Source organism: Sturnus vulgaris, chromosome 3 (assembly GCF_052056855.1).
Source record: "Sturnus vulgaris isolate bStuVul1 chromosome 3, bStuVul1.hap1, whole genome shotgun sequence".
Lineage (NCBI taxonomy): Eukaryota > Metazoa > Chordata > Aves > Passeriformes > Sturnidae > Sturnus > Sturnus vulgaris.
The window spans coordinates 82785927-82804703 of record NC_142245.1 but is presented as its reverse complement, the minus strand read 5'-3'; the positions used below and the strand labels follow the sequence as shown (position 1 = coordinate 82804703).

Sequence of the window (18777 nt, the reverse complement as noted above, 5' to 3'; positions counted from 1 at the left end):
TTCTTTCATTCATGCACAGCAATCTAAAGTATTGGATATGCCAGTGCAATCAAACACGTTTAGTTGGGAAAAGGTAGTTTAGTATTTAAGAAATGTAGGTTGCAGAACTGTTTTAGAATCGTTTTGTGTGGAAGGGAGCCTTAGGTCATGGGGTCCAACTGTGTGGTCAGGAGTATCATGAGAAGCAGACAGGCTGTCTTTGTCTGTGAAGGAATTAAAGTATTGTAAATCACCAGCTGGATGTGAGTCCAGTGGCCAGCTTGGTGGTAAAAAAAAAAAAACAACAACTTTGTTTGGGGAAAAACAAAGCATGGGATACATTTGTGAGATGGTGATGGTCCTGAGTTAGTAATAAAACTGCACTGTACATTAAGACACTTGTTTTATTTAAATGAGTAGCTCTATTGGCATAAATAGTTTATAAAACATTAAGTACTAGAAATAGCCAATACTGCGCTGTTCATCTACCAGAAGTCTGACTTCTGGCTGAAAGTAGGAGAGGGGTGTGGAAGAATTCACACAAAAAGTAAAATCCATTTTAATGAGGTGATACAAATTAAAAATATGAAGATAAGTGCTATATAAAAAAAGTCCTTAAATTGTGATTTCTTGGAAGGCTGTGGTTAGCCATGAATCTTGTTTCCTATATTGATGAAACACAAGGCCTATGTGATGTAGAAGATAATATTATATAATATCTTAGTTAGTATCTTTGAATGGTTTGGATTGGAAGGGACACTGCAAACCAACTAATTCCAGTCCTCTGCTATGGAGCAAGAACACCTTCCACTAGACCAAGTTGCTTAAAGCACCATTCAACCTGGCTTGTGTTGCCTTTGAATTTTTTCTTAAATATGTTCTTTGGTGTCTATCTTTTTTTTAAAAAAAAGTCTTGTAGCATTGAAGAGATCTTAATCAAAACAATCAGATTTTAATTAATTTATAAATTTAAAAAAGGGTTGTCAGCAAAGTAACTGAGTTCAAGAGATTGTTTATCTGAAGGTGCTTAAAATAGCTTGTACTCCACATTGTTCCTGAAATGAAGAATTAAACTGTGTTGTAACATGGATGTGTGTTCATTTAGGTGTTGATACATTTTCATAACTGTATTCTGAGTTCTTGTGGTTTGTTTGTCTCTGAGAAATGACCTTCCCTTCACCTGTAGGGAAAAATAATGTAGAAGATAGACAGTTCAGAATGCTATTTGTGGATTTGAGGTTCTAGAATGACTTTTCAAACAACTTGATTTCTGTTTGTGTTTACCATAAAGTATATCTGAAATCTACACTTTCACAAAGTTTATTAAGTTTATTTAGTTCTAAGATTAATGTACAACTTCATAAAACTAATGCTAAACCTTCAATAATCGAGCAAGATTATTATCTTCTGGATTAGGATGGGGCTGGTGAGTGGGATTTTACAATTGCCTGCCTTGATACTCCCTGACCTCACACAACTAATATGATCACTCTCAAATTTGCTATCAGTGAAATCAGCTGGTTTAATTTAACCCCATTGACTGCTTAGAATAACTTAGTTGAATTTGTCTGATGTGATCTGAATGATTCTAACTATTTTCCCTACAGTATCAAATACACAGGAGTCTGGACTTCAGAATATAAGTGGAAATCACAAAAGCTTAAAAAAGAGTGATTCTAGTGAAAATTCTTCTGTTACCAGATCTTTATTTAGGTAATGTATTAATTTCTGATTTCATGTCTTATAACATCATTTAAACCAAAACCAAACACATACACTGCAGTGTTGTGTGGGTTTTTTTGTGGATTTTTTTGTTTGAGTTTGTTTTTTCTTTTAGGGAAGAGAAGTCACAGGAACTGGGTGCTCTAGTTAATTACTACAATCCATTGAGACCACTAAACAAATCTAACCAGGTAAAACATATAACATTTTCTTTAAAATCTTAAGCACATTCTTCTGTTTTACACACCTGATAACTTTGAATTTGCTCTAAGATTTGCCCATTTGGGAGGATTCCTGTTACCCTAGTATCTGATGATGGTGATGACATGGAAGATTCAGATGTCCCACTCACTGCCAGTGTTACAAAGAGGTATGGTTACTGGGTTTACCTGCAGCACAACAGATTTTAATATTCCTTTTCGCTGGTACTTCTGTTGGATAGTGAAAATGTCAGATGTTAATGTGAGATTTTGACCTGAAGGATAGAAACAAATACTCGTGGTTGGAACAGGTACTGCAGTAATCTACTTCGCATCTTACTATGTAGATTCTCTGTATGAAAGAAAGCATGTAAAGATGGAGAGAGCATGTTCTGGCTGATCAGTAAGCTCAAAAAAAAAGGAAATTTAAGTGGAAATAATCTTTGTTTATATAGTCCAGTTTTTAAGAAAAGAACTAAGGCAGTCTTGCAACTTTCAAAGTATTTTTAAATCCTCATTTTCTAGGAGTTCTTTGTGTTGTTTCCCACTTTGCGGTCTGAGTGGACCTGCTTTTCTCCATATTTGCAGCTTCTAGCAAAAAGTCTTCACTACTTTAAGCAGTGTGTGACTACTACAAAAGTAGTCACAACTACTTTTTTCATCTCATTCACAAAAAGGGCTATTGACAGTGTTGGCATGTGATGTAATTAAGAATGTTACTTCAACAGGCAAATATCCAGCTCCAGACAAACAGCCTTTGTTGCACCTTTTCCACCATCAGAACTCAAATCTTGTGGGCGTGATTCGTACAGCCTGGGAGATTTGCAGGTAACTTAAATTTTTTAAATACATTAAAGGAATTCTAGCTATCCTATGATATTATTAAGAAAGATTACAACACCTTTTTCAGTTCAAGAAAAAAAACAATGTAGGGTTTCCCTTTTAAGTAATCATTTGTGGATAGAAATGTTCATTGTGGCTTTTAAACTTGAAAATTGTTATGCATAAGAGGACATTAAATAAGAGCTTTCTCTGAACAGTACATCTCATGGGAGCAATGGGAGTAGTGTTAGGAATATGATTTTTGAAGAGGGGATAAACAGATTTCAACTTGACTATAGGACTCTTTCAGCTGTAGTCATGAATTTTACCATGGGAAGTACCCTATCTAATGAAGTCCATTCAACTAAGTTCAAGTGCTCTTATGGAGCCATAAACTACAGATTTTTATAGAGATTTGTTTTCATCAAAAAACAAATGTCTTACGTTACTATTGTAGTGTTCTACTAAATGTCTTAGATTTTTCATGTCCCATCTCCCTGTGCCCTAAAAGAAAATTCCAGAATAGGAAGCATTTAGGCCTTTATTATAGAAACGGCATTATAGAAGTTCAGAATGTTGATGTTTTTAAAAACAGCATCAGTAATACTTGTCTGTGTAACCTGCACAGTTCCCTGGAGCATGTTTGCTTTGCAGTGCACCTGTTGTTTAATTATCTTAAGGAAATGTCTTTTGTATACTAGTCTTTAGTTTTCCTTTGATTCTTTTTTAAGATTCTTTTTATGTTCTTTAGTCCTTACAAGGAAAAACAGCTTTACAGTTGCAGATGTTGGATGAGGGCAGCTCAGAAACAGCTACCAATTCAACTGTAACTCTCAAAACCAAAGTGGATGCAAGTCTTCTGACGAAAAGCAAAGGTAACTATTAATGTCCTGTCTGAATAGTTTGAAATAGAATAAGCATTGAAAATGTGCTGCTCTGTATTATTTTTTCAAAACGCATTGCTAAATAGAATTTTTTCAAAACCCAGAAATTACTACATAATTAACATACTTTTGGAGAATGATTCTTAAAGTTCTTTTAAAAACAGCCAGTTTTGGTGTATTTCAGAAATAAATACTTCACTAGCTATTGGGTTGTCAATACATGGATTTTTGACTGTTGTGTGAAGTTGGCTAGAAATGGGGATGGCATGAGATTACATTATGTTGTGTCTTTCTTGAAAATGTTGTAACCAATTTGGATTTATAGCAAGGATTTCAGGGCTAGCAAAATCTAGAAGGTTGCTACTAATTATTTACCAACTTCATGGAATAGGGAATGCATGTATTAACTTCCTATGGTTACTTGCTACTTCAGTGTTTCATCACCAGAGACAAACCAACCAAAGATGGTTCCCTAAGTGGCTTTCTCATCCTGCTGAAAAAATTAGGTGAAAATGTCTAATATTGCAAAAAAAAAAGTTGGATTTAGGATTGTATACGTACATATGTATTGTAGGAAAGAAATATTTTGGTTGAAAAATTGTGCTTTTTCAACTTCAGTGTCTCCTTAGTGAAATTTTCCCACTGACTTGCTCTGGGAACAATTTGTGTTTTGGGTCATACTTTCCCTGTTTGTGCTTCATTTGCATTTCCAGGTGAGATGCTGGTTGAGGTAGTTCAGTCCTTCAGCAGCTGAGTTGCACTAAGCTGCTCAGCATGGGTTGCTGCTTTCTAGTAACTTGAAAAGAAAGCTTTCAAGCTTGTGAAGGTATACTCTTAAGCTGTGCTTTTTGCAGCCTGCACTGCCACATCCCACCGTTTCCCTCTTTTACTACCTGTGCAAAAGGAGCCAGGAGACAGAGTGCTGAGTCCCTTCAGGCCTCTGGCCTTCAGTCATTACATTGGATTATAGATTGCCTATTGTCACAGATAAGGCACTTCTAATTTGGAGTATGCTCAATATCCTGGGATGCTGTAGCAGTATTCTCAATTTGTGTGTTGGTGAAGGAAACAGTTGCATCTCTGTTACTGTTACCATATTACCCTAAGATCTTGAAGAATGTTGCCATTTTACTACACTGAATTGAATATGGAGCCTGAGGACTTCATTAATGTCTTTTAAAGCCTAATTCCAATAAATCATCTCTTTGTTTAGTCTGACCTAGAAAATGAGGTAAAATTATTCTAGAAACTTTTCAAGTGTAGAATATTGAATCATTTTAATAATCTGTGGTTTTTGGTTTTTTGTTTTTTTGTTTTTTCCCAGAAAACAAAGTTGAGCATCTGGAGCTGAATATACCAGAGCCCAGGAGTCTGGAAAGTCAACAGCAACAATCTAGTTTTGGTGAAAGCTATAGAAAGCAGTTGGAGCAGACTAAACTAAACTGTGTTAATGCTGTGAAAAAAAAACCGACTCAAGAAGTGTCACAGAAAACCTACTATGGAGAGGTAAAGTAACAAAAATGTGTTACATGTGTGCTAGCAGCAGCCTTCTCACACTGAAGAAATTATTTGTGTTCTTAATTGCAACTCCTTGTGTGATTAAAATGTCTTGCTTTGCCCTTTGTAGGGAAAACAAATGAACCTTGTACAGTCTGGTCATCCTGTTTCAAGACAATTATCACCACCAGATGCTGTTTGTAAGAAAAGTGGCCCATCACATGTTTATGGAACCCCAAGCACTACTTCTAATGATTATATGGCCTGGTAAGCCAACTATAAGATGGTAGTTGATCTCTGGAAAGGCTTAAGCAGATTTTTACGGGGTTTCTTAAGTTTTTCTGTTCAGATACCAAACATTCCAAATGCTTCTGTCAAGTGACTTTGAGATTCAGATTGCGTTTAGGCACCTTTGCCCTTTTGGGCAGCTTTTCAGCTTTTGAATGTTTGCTATCAAATTAATAAGCCCTTAGTAGAGCATTCACTTTTTTTCACTGTTCCCTGCTACATGACACTTGGTTTTTGATAAATTTTGTGGTTGACAGGCTTTTTAGATTGATAACTATATATCAGTTTATTTCCCATGATGCAAGTGTCAGGTTTTTTAAAAGCGCTTCAAGAAATCCAGAGGCTTGCAGAATTAAGCACCTGTGTTAGGAAATTGTAGTATTTGTTTATCCATGTTACCTCAAATTAGGCATAAACCCCTATGCCTGTGTTGGCAAATCTTTCTAATTATATGATTACTTATTGTTTTCATAAGTCTCTAGGCTGAATCATATAGGCAGGCCAAGGTTGTATGCTGAGTAAGCACTGTTCCTGTTGGTATATATACCAACAGGAATATTGCTGTAGAATTCAGAATATATGTAGGGCATGAACCACATCGTTTCATGAAGGAAATTGATAGCAGTCCTTGATTAAATTCCTTACTTAGTTTGTACGTACATGGTAAATATGCAGAATTGCTGAGTGTTTTCTGTATTCAAAGAAAGCCATGCTTTGGACTACTTGTTGGCTTTTTATTTATTTATTTTTGCTTCTGTGATTTTACTCTACCAAATAAATCCTAGTTTTATACCTTCTTTTCCAGTTCTGATCTTGGCATTAGTTTCTGTGAATACTAATAGTATTTAGTTTTATAATACTAAATAGGTAGTGGAGAAAAATAAAGTATGTTCAGAAATATAACTAAATAGGCGATAGACACATCAGGAGAACAAATAAAAAAATCCATAGGATTTTTTGCAATCTTTAGTTTTCTTAAATCCATGATCTTTCTGCTCATACACAGTGTAGCTAAAGCCCTCAAGACAATAGTGAGGGTTCTTGAAGTTGTCTGTCTCATTATGCTTACCTTAAAAAATAGGTCATCTAAAAATTTTTTGAATAAATAATAAGCTGGAGAAGAGTAACTGGCTCAAATTCTCTTATAGTCAGCTCTTCTAGCTTTATAGTTCTTCCACTTTTCATCTCCTGGGAAGTACCAGCTATTGTCTGAAGATAGCAAATGTGTGTTTAAAAAATAATTGCTAATATTGCTAGTGTATTTCTAAAAGGATTTCTAAATTAAGAAGTTGAAGTGGTCTTAATGATAATTATTGAATGAAGGCTTGGGCTCTTGCTAGTCAATAGGGTTTAACTTTCAAGAAACACTGAAGATTTCAACTTTGTTAAAATTATCTTAAGAAAATACAACTAATGCAGATATTGTTCATGTTTCTTGTTAGTTTCAGCACACCAGTTGTAAAGGACAAGTTTCTACCAGGATGTCAAATTTCTACTCCCTACAGCCAGTTCCCTTATTATTTACCTCATACTCCAGCAACTCCATTTCAAAATCAAGTTGGCTTGCAGGTAATAATTTTCTGTCATTTTTTCAGTACATATTTTAATTGGGAACTTTAGGTAAATAAATGTGTGTATATATTTTTTTAATCTGAAGTTACTGTTCATCTTTCTAGATGAGTAATGGAAAGTAGTCTATTATTCCCAAAGTAACTTTCTTCATGTGTATGTCTGAATTTAGATTACATAAGTCAGGTGTTGAAAAATCAGTTCAATTTTGTCAAAATGCTGGAGCCTTAATGTCTGCAATGTAAGCCTTTTCAGATCCTACGTAATGAGAGGAAAAAACTAGAGCCTCTATTTTTGTTCTGCAGTGCTTTTGCAGTGGTACTACCCACTACAGTATAGTACCATTAAGACAAGCAGTGTGTGTTGAAAACTGTGAGTTTGAGGGAGGTAAAAGATTGCATTTCTACTCCATTTTTGTTCGATTTCACAAATTTTGATACATTTGTTGTGGCCTGACACAATGTAACAATGGGTTACTTAGCTGTGTTGCACATTTAGGTCGGAACCTTTCCCACTTGTAGATAAAACTAGGGGATAGGTTTTAGCTTCTTAGAGGATAAGTATTAATAAATAATCAAGCTTGAGGCCTTTCTGTGGCTTGGTGTAGCAGATGTGGGCAATGCAGGCTGTTTCAGCTTCATACTACTGCAGTCTTCTAGCTAGTAATTAGCTTCAAATAAAACAGTTGATTATTTCAGTACAGCTCTTTAAGTTTCGTGCTGGGACTGAAAGTCTCTTGGATAATGTAGTTTCTGACATTATTTGTAAACAGGGAGGTATGTCTAATAAGGCTTCCCAGATCACTAAAGAACATCCTTTCCTTGATTTCCAGTATGAAGAGCTTTGGCACCTTTTACAGGAGTTCAGTGAAGTCATGTGCCAAGTGATGATCAGTATATGGGGGATTGAGCTTTCATTTGAAGTTTCTTTACTGCTTCTAAACAACTTTTTCTTCAGAAAGAGCAAGACAAAGCATTTTAACTTAATAAAATGTAGAGCTCTCTTAAGTTCTGTTGCACATAACAACATTTATTTCTTAACCTTTTCTGTGTGTACACAGGTTCCAGGTTCTATACCTTCTCATGAATGCCTTGCCATCAATGGAAGAGTTTATACAGTGTTAAAGCAAATTGGTAGTGGAGGCTCAAGTAAGGTAAGGTGCTCCTTTATCCTTTTAGGCAGTCAGTCATTACACAGTAGTAGTTCTATTGTAAATACACATTGAAATCATCTAATGAGTGCCTAGTGTTAATATGTACACAATGATTGACCCAGGGAATCTAGAACTTTTCTAGTTTAGTGCTATGGTTAGACTTTTTACTCTTGAAGATAATTTCTAGGGTAGAGTAAGCATTAAAATTCCTGGTAGAATCAGCTCTTCTGTTAAGAGTTTTGCTGCATTGTGTACATCCTAATGTGACAGGCTGTTGTTTAAAGCAGTGTTGGGAAATGGGTGACTTGTAAAGTTGATTGAGAGCCTGAAGGAGCCAGACCGTCTCTTAACTACTTCTGTAACTTGAGTGAGAAGTAGAGTTGTAGCTATGTCTGAAGTGCTGAGTAAGCTGCTTTTTACATGGAAATGCAGGGTCTTGGGAGCTTGGGAAATTATATTGTCAAAGTCTCTTGGGTTTGTTATAGTTCCTTCCTTTCTTGGCAGCATATATAGTTTAGCCGGATGTTATGGGGGACTATGTCAAAGGCATTACAGAAGCCCAGATAGCTGACATCTCTAGCTCTTCCCTTGTCCACTGATGTAGTCTCTCACAGAAGGCCACTGGGTTGGTCAGACTTGTATGTGTTGAAGCATTGCTGGCTCTCTCAAATCACTTCCCTGTTCTCCATGTGGTTTAGCATAGCTTCTAGGAGGATGTGTCCTAAGGATAGCTAATTTAATTAATTACTCAAAGAGGTCTTTCCCTTTGTGAATCCATGGTGACTGTGTCTGATCATTGCATTTTAGTAGCACCAGTAGGATATTCACTGTAGTTTTTCCAGCAACTGAGGTTTGGCTAACAAGTTTGTAGTTTCCTGGGTCTTCCCTCACATCCTTCTTGTTAATTGGGCTAATATTAGACAGCTTCCAGGCAGCAGGGAACTCCAGAAAGAAGAGCTCCCTGTGTTCCCAGTTATGGTTGTAGAATGAGGTAGGGTGGCAGGGACCTCTGTGTGTCACTTTGTCATAGTCTGCTTAGAACAAGGCCAAAACAGAGCATGTTATGCATGCTTTTTTGGGTTTAAATATTGCCAAGGATGGAGATTTCACAGCCTATCTGGACAAGCAGTTTTACTGTTGGACTATGACAGTGTGAAAATCAAAATACCCAATTGTAGTTTTCCTTGTTGTTAGCTATGTCTGTTGCATCTCATATTTTGATGGCTCAAGAGGAGTTTGTCACACCTTCCCTTTAAATGGCTGAAGACAGCAATAGGATTTCTTGCAGTCTTCTCATCTTAAGACTGAAAGAGGCTTTGTGCTCTCAACCTCTTCTTCTAATGTGCCATGTGATCTAGCGTCCAAATGATTTTGGTGTGACAAAATCAATGTGTGAGGACACATCAAACCTGTATCTGTGTGTTATTTCCTAATCTGTCTTAGGATCACTGCAGACTCATGATGTACTACACCTGATGAAATATAATGTAGCACCAAGATAGCTTCTGAAAGAGGGTTGTTTCTCTTGTAACTGGTGTCTTCTTTCTTGATTTTTTTTTTTTTTTTTCCATGCTGACTTGTATGAATTTCTTTGTGTTGTTTCTTCCTTTTGAAAAGATAGACTTCTTTGGTATTCTGGGTGAGTTGAGATGAAGGACTGTAGTAAATCAGAATTAGGGATGAATAAAGTTATTAACTGATACTGTTTTGCAGGTGTTTCAGGTACTGAATGACAAGAAGCAGCTGTATGCTGTCAAATATGTGAATTTAGAGGAAGCTGATCAACAGACTGTTGAGAGCTATAAGAATGAAATTGCTCATTTGAGTAAACTGCAGCAACATAGTGATAAGATCATCCGTCTTTATGGCTAGTGAGTAAATACTGACTTTATTTAATCAATATTTCTCTATAAAAAGATATTGCCTTCACTTTTAACGTACATATTTTATTTTTAGTGAAATCACTGATCAACATATCTACATGGTAATGGAGTGTGGAAATATTGATCTCAATAGCTGGCTTAAAAAGAAAAAAAAGATGGATCCATTGGAGCGAAAAAGCTATTGGAAAAATATGCTGGAAGCTGTTCACACAATCCATGAATATGGTATTCTTAAATAATTCTAGGTATTTGTATAGGATATATGGCAGATAATATGGTTTTGGAGGTGATATTGTTTTTAGTGTTGGTGTAATTTTTGTGATCATCAAAGATGAGTATTTACTGTATTTTTTTTTTAAAAGCAGTGAAGTGAAAAAAGGTAACTCTTGATCCAGAGAAGGATCTCACAAATATCATTGTTTATGTAATGCTATGCTTTCTTTCAACAGCCAGAAAATATTTTGTCTGTTAGACTGAAATTTGAGCCACTCATTCTCTCCAGAAGTAGCTTTGATGTTAATGGCAGTTATCTTTATTTTAGGAAAAAGTGGAAACACTTAGTTGGAGTTCTTCAGGCCTCCCTCTCATCCTTACCTATATAATTAAAATGTATGCGTCTATATTCTGTTTGTATAGCTTAAAGGAGAGGGCAGACTTGGATCTTTTCCCATATAATAATGAAGACCAGTACATACAGCAGAAAGCATCACCTATTTTCAGGACTAGAGCATTCAAACAGCAAAACCTACTGAAATTCAGGGTCCATACATATGTGTGATGTTTTGAAAAAAGACATTGAGTTCTGTAAAATATCAAGATAAATTTATTGATTATGTAGATAGTAACCAAAGTTCATGTTAAATTGTGCAAGTAGAGATTGTGAGAAGTCAGTTGTGTATACTCCCCAGTGAATGGTACCTTTAATCAGACTAAGCAATATATTTTTTTTTATTTTAACCACCCGCTTAGCTAATTAAAGAGAACTACAGGCATGGGCAGGCCACTGAATTGCTCCAGAGCAGCAATTCACTGTGGCCATGTGCACACAGAGCTGGAGGGTCTGTCACAAGCTGAGACTAACTGTGCAACTCAAATTGCTTGGAGCTGTTCTGTGGTAGCTACAGATTTGAATAAGTAGTAATTGTAACTGTCAACTCGTGCAAGTCTTAACTGTTTAGGAAGAAATGGAAGCACTTTTGTGAAATCTGCAGAGACTCAGATAAAGCCAATCTGCACCTTCTCTCTGTGCAAGAGTTATGGGAACTGAGTAATTCTAAACTTTATGATAGTAATTTGGCTTTACTTTAAACTCTTTTACAGGCATTATTCACAGTGATCTGAAACCAGCAAACTTTCTGATAGTTGATGGAATGTTAAAACTAATTGACTTTGGCATTGCAAACCAAATGCAGCCAGATGTGACAAGTATCATTAAAGATTCTCAGGTGAAATACTTTTGGAAAACTAATTTTCATTTTTTGAAATGCTATAGTACCTGATGATAATTTTGATTATAATGACCTCAATAACTATTGAAATTTTATGCCGAATGGTTTTACATGTGTATATAAATATTAATGTATATTGATTTTTACATGTTTTTAATGAACAGAATAATATTAGCCTTCAGCCTTAATACAAACTTTTGAGATACTTTCCAGTATTTTGGGGCAGAAATCTAAGCTTTATTACATTAATTAAATTTAATGCATGCTTTACTTAAAATATTTTTTCATTTTTATGGCTAGGCTGGCACAATGAACTATATGCCACCTGAAGCAATAGAAGATAGGTCTTCCTATGGAGAAAATGGCAAGCCTCGTTCTAAGGTAGTATGATCTTTTTCCTCCAATTCCCTTCATATTAAGAAGGAAGTAATTAAATCATGTATGTTCAGATTTGATTTTTTTTTCAAAATCTTCCACTGAAACTTGAACATAAGAAAACTTGCTATGCCATGATGATGGTGTGCAGAGTTGAAAAGTTAAGCCTAATCTCCCTAACTACCTAAAATCATTTTGCAGATGGTGTCTAGAAAAATGTAAGTGCTCAATTAATGAGTAAAATTCAAAGTAAAACAGAGGCATAGGCTTGAGCATTTTAGGGCCACATGTATGAGTTCAGTGTATCCTATTAATTTTTCTACACTACATAGTATTGTGTACTATAGAAAATGTTATAACATCACCAGGGCAATGGAATGTGAATGATGAGCAAAGTACTGAAGGAAAGCATTTTTACACTGGCAGTCAAACTTCAACTGAGGGGTACATGGTTTGGTGGAAAAGTATTTCAAATCCATATGTACTTGCATGTACATGAAGATTAACTTTTTAACAGTTGAATAGAATTATGTAATGAAATACAATCTTGTCTTTCTAAGTAGAGAATAAAATATTTTGTAAGTGGATTTCTTTTTTAAGGATGATATTTTTTTTACCTTGTTTTATACTTTTAAATTAAAACCGTATGTAAAGTACAGACTTGTTCAGCTCATCTAAGCAAAAATCTAACCACTGTGCTGGGAATCAGGTTCTTTGTATGCATCTGCCTCCATTTCTCTCCTCTCCTCCACTCTGTGCTTCTCTTAAAGTGCTTCAGCTTCAACAGGAGAAGTGGAAAGTTGTCCTGCAAGGAATAGCCTGGGTGTCATGGATCTGAATCCTTTAAACCCAGGGGAATTGAACTGTAGTTTTCCAATATGGAGACATAGCTGTGGTCTCTTACTGTTTCCTGGATTTAAATAATTTAGTATGCTTTTACTTGTATTTATTTTTAAATCTGAAATTAGAATGCTGCAGTTCGCCTTAAGGAATAACTTTAGTTTTAAATTAGTTCTTCAAGTAAATTGACTTTCAAAAATAGTTAATAAGAATAGTTTTCTTATGGAGCATCAGTGAAGGAAGCCACATCTCTGTCTTACTAGGTAATGGTATGCTGCCTTGGTGATTTTATGTAATAGTTACAAAGATCTCTTATACGATGAAAACTGTACAATTGCATGATAAATTGACTGAAGGGCCAGTTTCTTAAGTAGAGAGTAATCTTCAAAATTTTTTTTTTTAATATTAGATAAGTCCTAAAAGTGATGTGTGGTCACTGGGCTGCATTTTGTACTGCATGACATATGGAAGGACTCCATTTCAGCATATAACAAATCACATCAATAAAATGCATGCTATTGTTGATCCAAGTTATGAAATAGGGTTCCCAGATATTGCTGAGAAGGATCTTCAAGATGTGCTGAAGGTAACTGTTCCTTTTGATTTAAATAATGGTAATTTCTTTTATTTCAAGTGTATTTTGTAAAACTGAATGAGATGTGCTTGAGAGAAGTTTTCCTCAAATAGATGCTCACTGCTACTTTTAGTTAACAGGCCTTATTCCAAAAGAAGAATGAAGGTAGAGCTACTTCATATAGTTTTCATATTAAAGTCTCTTTTCAGCTCAAAACCAGCTAAGTAAATACTGAAAGCAGTCTGACTTAAGCCCTTTGGTTCAACATCCAAAGTAAATACTGTTAATTCCTAGGACAATTCATAATATATAGGCAAAACATTCTCCCTCTTTTTTCATTTGCAGCGCTGTTTAATAAGAAATCCTAAAGAAAGAATTTCTGTTTCGGAGTTGCTGGTACATCCCTATGTTCAAATTCAAAGTCATTGTCAAACAGGTACATTTATTTTAAAATGCATTTTTATTTAATAGTATTTCTAACTATAGTTTAAAAATGCTTCACTCTTAGATGTACTAGGAGCTTGTTGGCATGACTCAATTTTGTTTGGTGCCTACATCTGCTTTAGAAAACACTTCAATATTTTCATTCTTAAACCTCTTTCACACTGTTCTGGCAATTTTTACACTGATAATGTATACAATCTCAGCATAACTATAAATTAACTGCAGGTGTCTCAAATGCAAAAGGAACAACGGAGGAAATGAAACGTATCCTTGGCCAGCTTGTTGGCTTGAATTCTCCCAATTCTATTTCTAGAGCTGCGAGGGTAAGTAAATTGTATTTTCTCTTTTGTATAGTAGTACGTGCTTGTGCAGACAAAGATTAGAATGTTAGCTAGTGAAAGCTGAAACAATACTAGCATAGCTGGAAAAACATTGCATATCTTAGTGCTTTTATTTGCAAGCATGCAGAATCTATACATTCTTCGGAATTGGAAGGGTTGAAAATGCCAGTAATCTTTTCTTTCAGTTTTTTCTTTCTTTTCCACCTCTCAGTAGATTTGCTGTGCTTTTAAGCTGCCCCTATGCAGGGGTCTTCTAATTTAATTTCTCCATAGTGAGAGTTCTTATCTAGATTGATCTGTAACGTGTGCACACTTTTGCACTGCAACTGCTCCTGCTTCCTGAAAGTTGTTGAACTGTTAATGCAGTGCAATGTGTAAATTAGTTCCTGTGTGTTGAAGTATTGCAGCCTCTGTTCATTGCCTAAAGGAGAAATTTGATAAATCTTCAACTCTGTTCTTTCTGCCTGTGTCTCAGAAGAAGCAATGGTGGTAAAATATGCATAAGACCTTGAGAAGGCAAAGCTACTTTCATGTGGAGGAAAGCAATTCAGTGTATATTACATCTAAAGGAGTTTATGCTTACACTTCTAGATGCACTTGATCTGTTTTAAATATGAGGATGAACAAGTAGTTATTCTTCGAACAAAATGGTGATGTGGCTGTGGGTATTTGAGTATCTCATGTAAAGCTTGCATGCCCTGAGTACACAAGTAACTCTCTCCTTCCATACTGGTGTTTCCATAGTGGAGACATTTAATAGAGTAAACTTGATTTTTAGATCTCTGCCACTCATTTGTTCTCTCCTGACTTGTGAAGCTCTATAACTTTGCCCATACTGCTAAGTCAGCATGTGTATTTTCTTCTGGGCATTGCACTGCATTACAACTGCTACAACTACGTTATCTTAAGTGTGTTTTTATTGTTGATTTGACAGAGCTATTTTGGTATGGAATATTTCAGTATGTGATGATTTATTTCAGGTGATAATGTTTGTTATATAGTTGCAATCCATATGCAGTACAACTGTGTTCACCTGAATATCTTGTGTGTTTTACTTTTCAGACTTTATATGAGCAGTGCAACAGTGGTAAAGCTCTTGATGTATCAGCATTTGCAAAACCTGGGAGTCAAAAACCACGGACAAAAAATTGATGTACTACTATTCAGGAGGCAACATGTCTGGTCTGTTCAAAAACTATTTTGTGCTGCTAGCTTTTAAAAGGACACTCAGCATAAAGTTTGCATTTTTATATGTTCTTTGTATTTTTCTGTTAATACCTGCAGGTCATTAAAAAGAATTTAATTGAATGCTTTTCACTGTGGGCTCTTCCACTCCTTGCATGCTGCTTGACTTGAGCAACAGCAATGGCTACTTGGTGATTATGGTCTATATTACTTACAAAGCACTACAGTGTCTGGTACAAAAACTTGTATGAGACGCTTTTAAGATGAGACCTTAGGAGAAGCTAATATAAAAAAGTTCCCAAAAAATATTAACTGATGTTTGTGAAAAACATGAAATATCTTTTGGAACACCTCCTAAGGCATGATCAGAGTGTTATGCTGTTCTGTTCTTTGCTAACAAGTACCTCGTGTCCAGTTTTGACCATAGCCAAGGAAATGAACACTGTATAAACCACCAGTTACAATATTGGTAGATGCATGTAAATATCACCAGTTTTTGAGCTGTTCCTGTGGTTAAATGTTATGATGGAATCATCAGTACTGTTCTGAACTGATATGAATAAAATGGCTCTTGTTGTATTAAAAATAGTATTATAAGTGTAGTTTGCTTTTCAAAATTCAAAATAGTAGAAAATCCTTCAGGATTCACAAAGCATTCTCTAAAATGCACTGAATATTAAGAGAAGTGGACTTTACTTGGCTGTTACTGGATTGGTCAGGTTTTAACTGAATTACATTTCTGGTGCGAGTGTGTATCCATACCTGCCCTCACATGTTTTGGTTAGCTGTGATTCTCCACATTAGACAGGGAGAGTGATCAGGAGTGGGAACTATTCCTGAGAAGGAGGAGGACTGAAGCAGGGGCAGAGAATGTGTGCTCACCCCGGTGTTGGAGCACACACAAGAACAGCACATCTCCTTCCTAAGAGCAAACCTGGAATGATTAGGTGTTGATCTTGTTGTCATTATAAAAAACAGGGTATGGAATCTCAATGAGTCATCTGACAGGATGGAAGTAGTTGTTCTTTATTTCTAGTGAAAAAGGTTTGTTCCCCATTATGGTCTTGTTCTTGCTCATTTTTTTAAAGACTTAAAAATTTTAAGACTTAAATTCTGCTGCTGCAGAATTTCTGTGGTATTTCAGGCATAAGGAATACATATGCTCATTGTTCTCCGCTTTTTGTTTATAGTTTGTTATACAGAGGTTAACATTTTTTTCTTCATTGGCTTCAACTTTGAAAATGTTCTGCACATTTCATATTCTAAACAGTTGTAGAGACTGGTATGGTATGGAAACTGAAACACTGACTTTCTCTGGAGGGGGGACAAGAAGTATCAGCATCTTCAGAGAAAAAACCTGTGAAGAAAATCTTTACTCTGCAGAAATGCTTTTTCATAAATTGAAAAGTTTCCCAAGTACTTGTCTAGATTTCAGATCTTGAAAAAAAATCTTTGTAATTATTCTAATGTTACAATTAACTCTTGCTATTTTGCTTTTCTAGTTTGTGTTGAATATTGAGAAGCAATGCTACATTACTGCACAGCAGTGCCATAATAGCTACAGCTATTTTTCTTTTGTCATGTACAGTTTATCAAATCTTTCTTAGTCCATGACTGTTGAAGAAACCACAGGAAATATAACTGACATGAGAGGAAGCTTATGAAAGAGCCTTGGGGCAGATGAGAGGCAGTGGGCTGTTATCAGTCATTCCTTTTAAATATTTTTTTATTCCATTGCAGATGGGCAGTTGACTTACATTCCTTCCCACCTTAATGACATGCTGCAGGATGTCTGTCTACCTTGGCAGCTGCCACTTACCAGTTTTCAATCTATTCCAATTTTTTTTTTTTTGCCTTATAGACAACTATCTCCCCTCTCAGATTCTCCTGGAGTGTTGAAAGCATAAGTGAATTATGGAAATGTTATGAGTGACTAGCTTTAAAAGACAAAAAACCCCCAATCTTAAATGTTGGATAACAGGTAACTGCTAGAAGCTTTTTCAAAGTTACAAAATGTCCATCCTGCATTACAGTCACCCTCAAGGCTGCATTTCAGGACATTGTATATAATGGAGAGAGAGATGACTGGTGAAGTAGAGTATTTCTTGTTTTGTTACTGGAATACATGTACAGTATAATACTGTGTCAGCTAACAGTGAGATACCATAGCTATACCAGGTGTACAAAGGTAAATGAGAACACTTTTCTAGCCTTTAAATCTAAAGCTGTGGTCCAAAAGCTCTGCTCAGCAGCTGCCACTATAAAAGAAACCTAACTGTAGAAGAGTGACTTCCCTTTTATGAATGGGTATAGCACGACTCAGTCTCCAGCTCCCTCATGAGGGTAAGTGGAGGGCCAGGCACTGATCTCTCCTCTCTGGTGGTGGGAGCTGAGGGAATGGCAGGAAGCTGTGTTGGGGAGGTTTAGGTTGGATATCAGGAAAAAGGTTCTTCACCCAGAAGCTGTTTGAGCACTGGAATAGGCTCCCCAGGGAAGTGGTCACAGCACCAAGCCTGACAGAGTTTGTGTTTCGACAATATTCTCAGGCATGTGGTGGCTCCTGGGGTGTTCTTTGTAGGGTCAGGAATTGGACTTGATGATCCTTGTGGGTGCTTGGCACCTCAGGACATTTTTTGATTCTATGGCTCTGCCTGAACTCTGCTCTGTAAGGTTAGTTGAAATTCAAATACTAAATAGAGTTGAAGTTTTGAAGACTCTGCTCATGTAGTCCATCTTCTTGTGACAACACCTAGAATTGAGTCCTTGATGAGTACAAGAACCTCTCTAAGGACACTTGACCAAGGAACAAAAATGTATTCACAAATCCATCACGATGCTGGTGGAGTCAAACTCCTGCTTCTCATTTAGTCTTGTGGAAGGCACTCTTAAGGTGCTACTGCTGTACATGTAGCTGTGCAGGAGGGAAATAGTAAAATCCCTAACAGCAGAGAGTGCAGAGCATAGAGGGTGTGAGCTATTTTGAAGTTAAGTTGTCAAATTGTTACTATTTTGGTCCCTCCTGTGGATTTCTGTTCTTTGTTTAAGTACTTGATAATGGTATCATGCTAAACAGTTTTAACTAATTCTGGCAGTGGTGATAAATATCAAATTTAAAATTTCAACTGTTGAAGAAAACTTGAGTTCTAGCCCGGGCATGAAGTCTAGCTTGCTCCCTGAACTCGTCTGGGATCTCTGACTAATCCTTGCAGGTGCCAGGTACTCCTTGTTTCTCTCTTCCAGTTGTTTACACTCTTATTGCCTTGTTGCTCACACAGAACACAATTCTCAGCAGGAAGGATAAAATAAATACCACTCTTTATCATCTTTATCATATTTCTCTCTTTAACACTTATTGCTAAGGCATGTCCTGTTTCAGCTAAGGTTAAACTGCTAATATGGGAGTATTTCCTTCCTGCTTGCTGTATATATCTCCTCCCAATTTGGTTATCGGTGCCCACCTGCCAGGAGCACAAGGCTTTTCAGTCTGTCAGGGAGCTGATACAGTGTGCCCTTGTTTGCCTACTGCTTCACATAAAGTAATTAAGAGATAAATCTTGTGAGATAAAGGCCATA

The 18777-nt window shown here is 36.1% G+C and overlaps 1 protein-coding gene across 1 annotated transcript in view; it reads left to right on the top strand.

The window, feature by feature from the left end:
• The window catches only part of TTK (TTK protein kinase), a 29865-nt gene extending 14070 nt beyond the window's left edge, over nucleotides 1–15795 (top strand). Inside the window, exons 7-23 of the mRNA XM_088162122.1 lie at nucleotides 1587–1692; nucleotides 1817–1892; nucleotides 1974–2071; nucleotides 2630–2729; nucleotides 3475–3598; nucleotides 4932–5113; nucleotides 5235–5371; nucleotides 6835–6961; nucleotides 8022–8114; nucleotides 9828–9985; nucleotides 10071–10222; nucleotides 11318–11442; nucleotides 11746–11826; nucleotides 13070–13246; nucleotides 13580–13670; nucleotides 13904–14001; nucleotides 15082–15795. Of these exons, the coding sequence (XP_088018248.1) occupies nucleotides 1587–1692; nucleotides 1817–1892; nucleotides 1974–2071; nucleotides 2630–2729; nucleotides 3475–3598; nucleotides 4932–5113; nucleotides 5235–5371; nucleotides 6835–6961; nucleotides 8022–8114; nucleotides 9828–9985; nucleotides 10071–10222; nucleotides 11318–11442; nucleotides 11746–11826; nucleotides 13070–13246; nucleotides 13580–13670; nucleotides 13904–14001; nucleotides 15082–15171 (2015 nt within the window). The 3' untranslated portion in view covers nucleotides 15172–15795. The remainder of the gene's footprint in view (nucleotides 1–1586; nucleotides 1693–1816; nucleotides 1893–1973; nucleotides 2072–2629; nucleotides 2730–3474; nucleotides 3599–4931; nucleotides 5114–5234; nucleotides 5372–6834; nucleotides 6962–8021; nucleotides 8115–9827; nucleotides 9986–10070; nucleotides 10223–11317; nucleotides 11443–11745; nucleotides 11827–13069; nucleotides 13247–13579; nucleotides 13671–13903; nucleotides 14002–15081) is intronic.
• Nucleotides 15796–18777: the final 2982 nt, after the last annotated feature.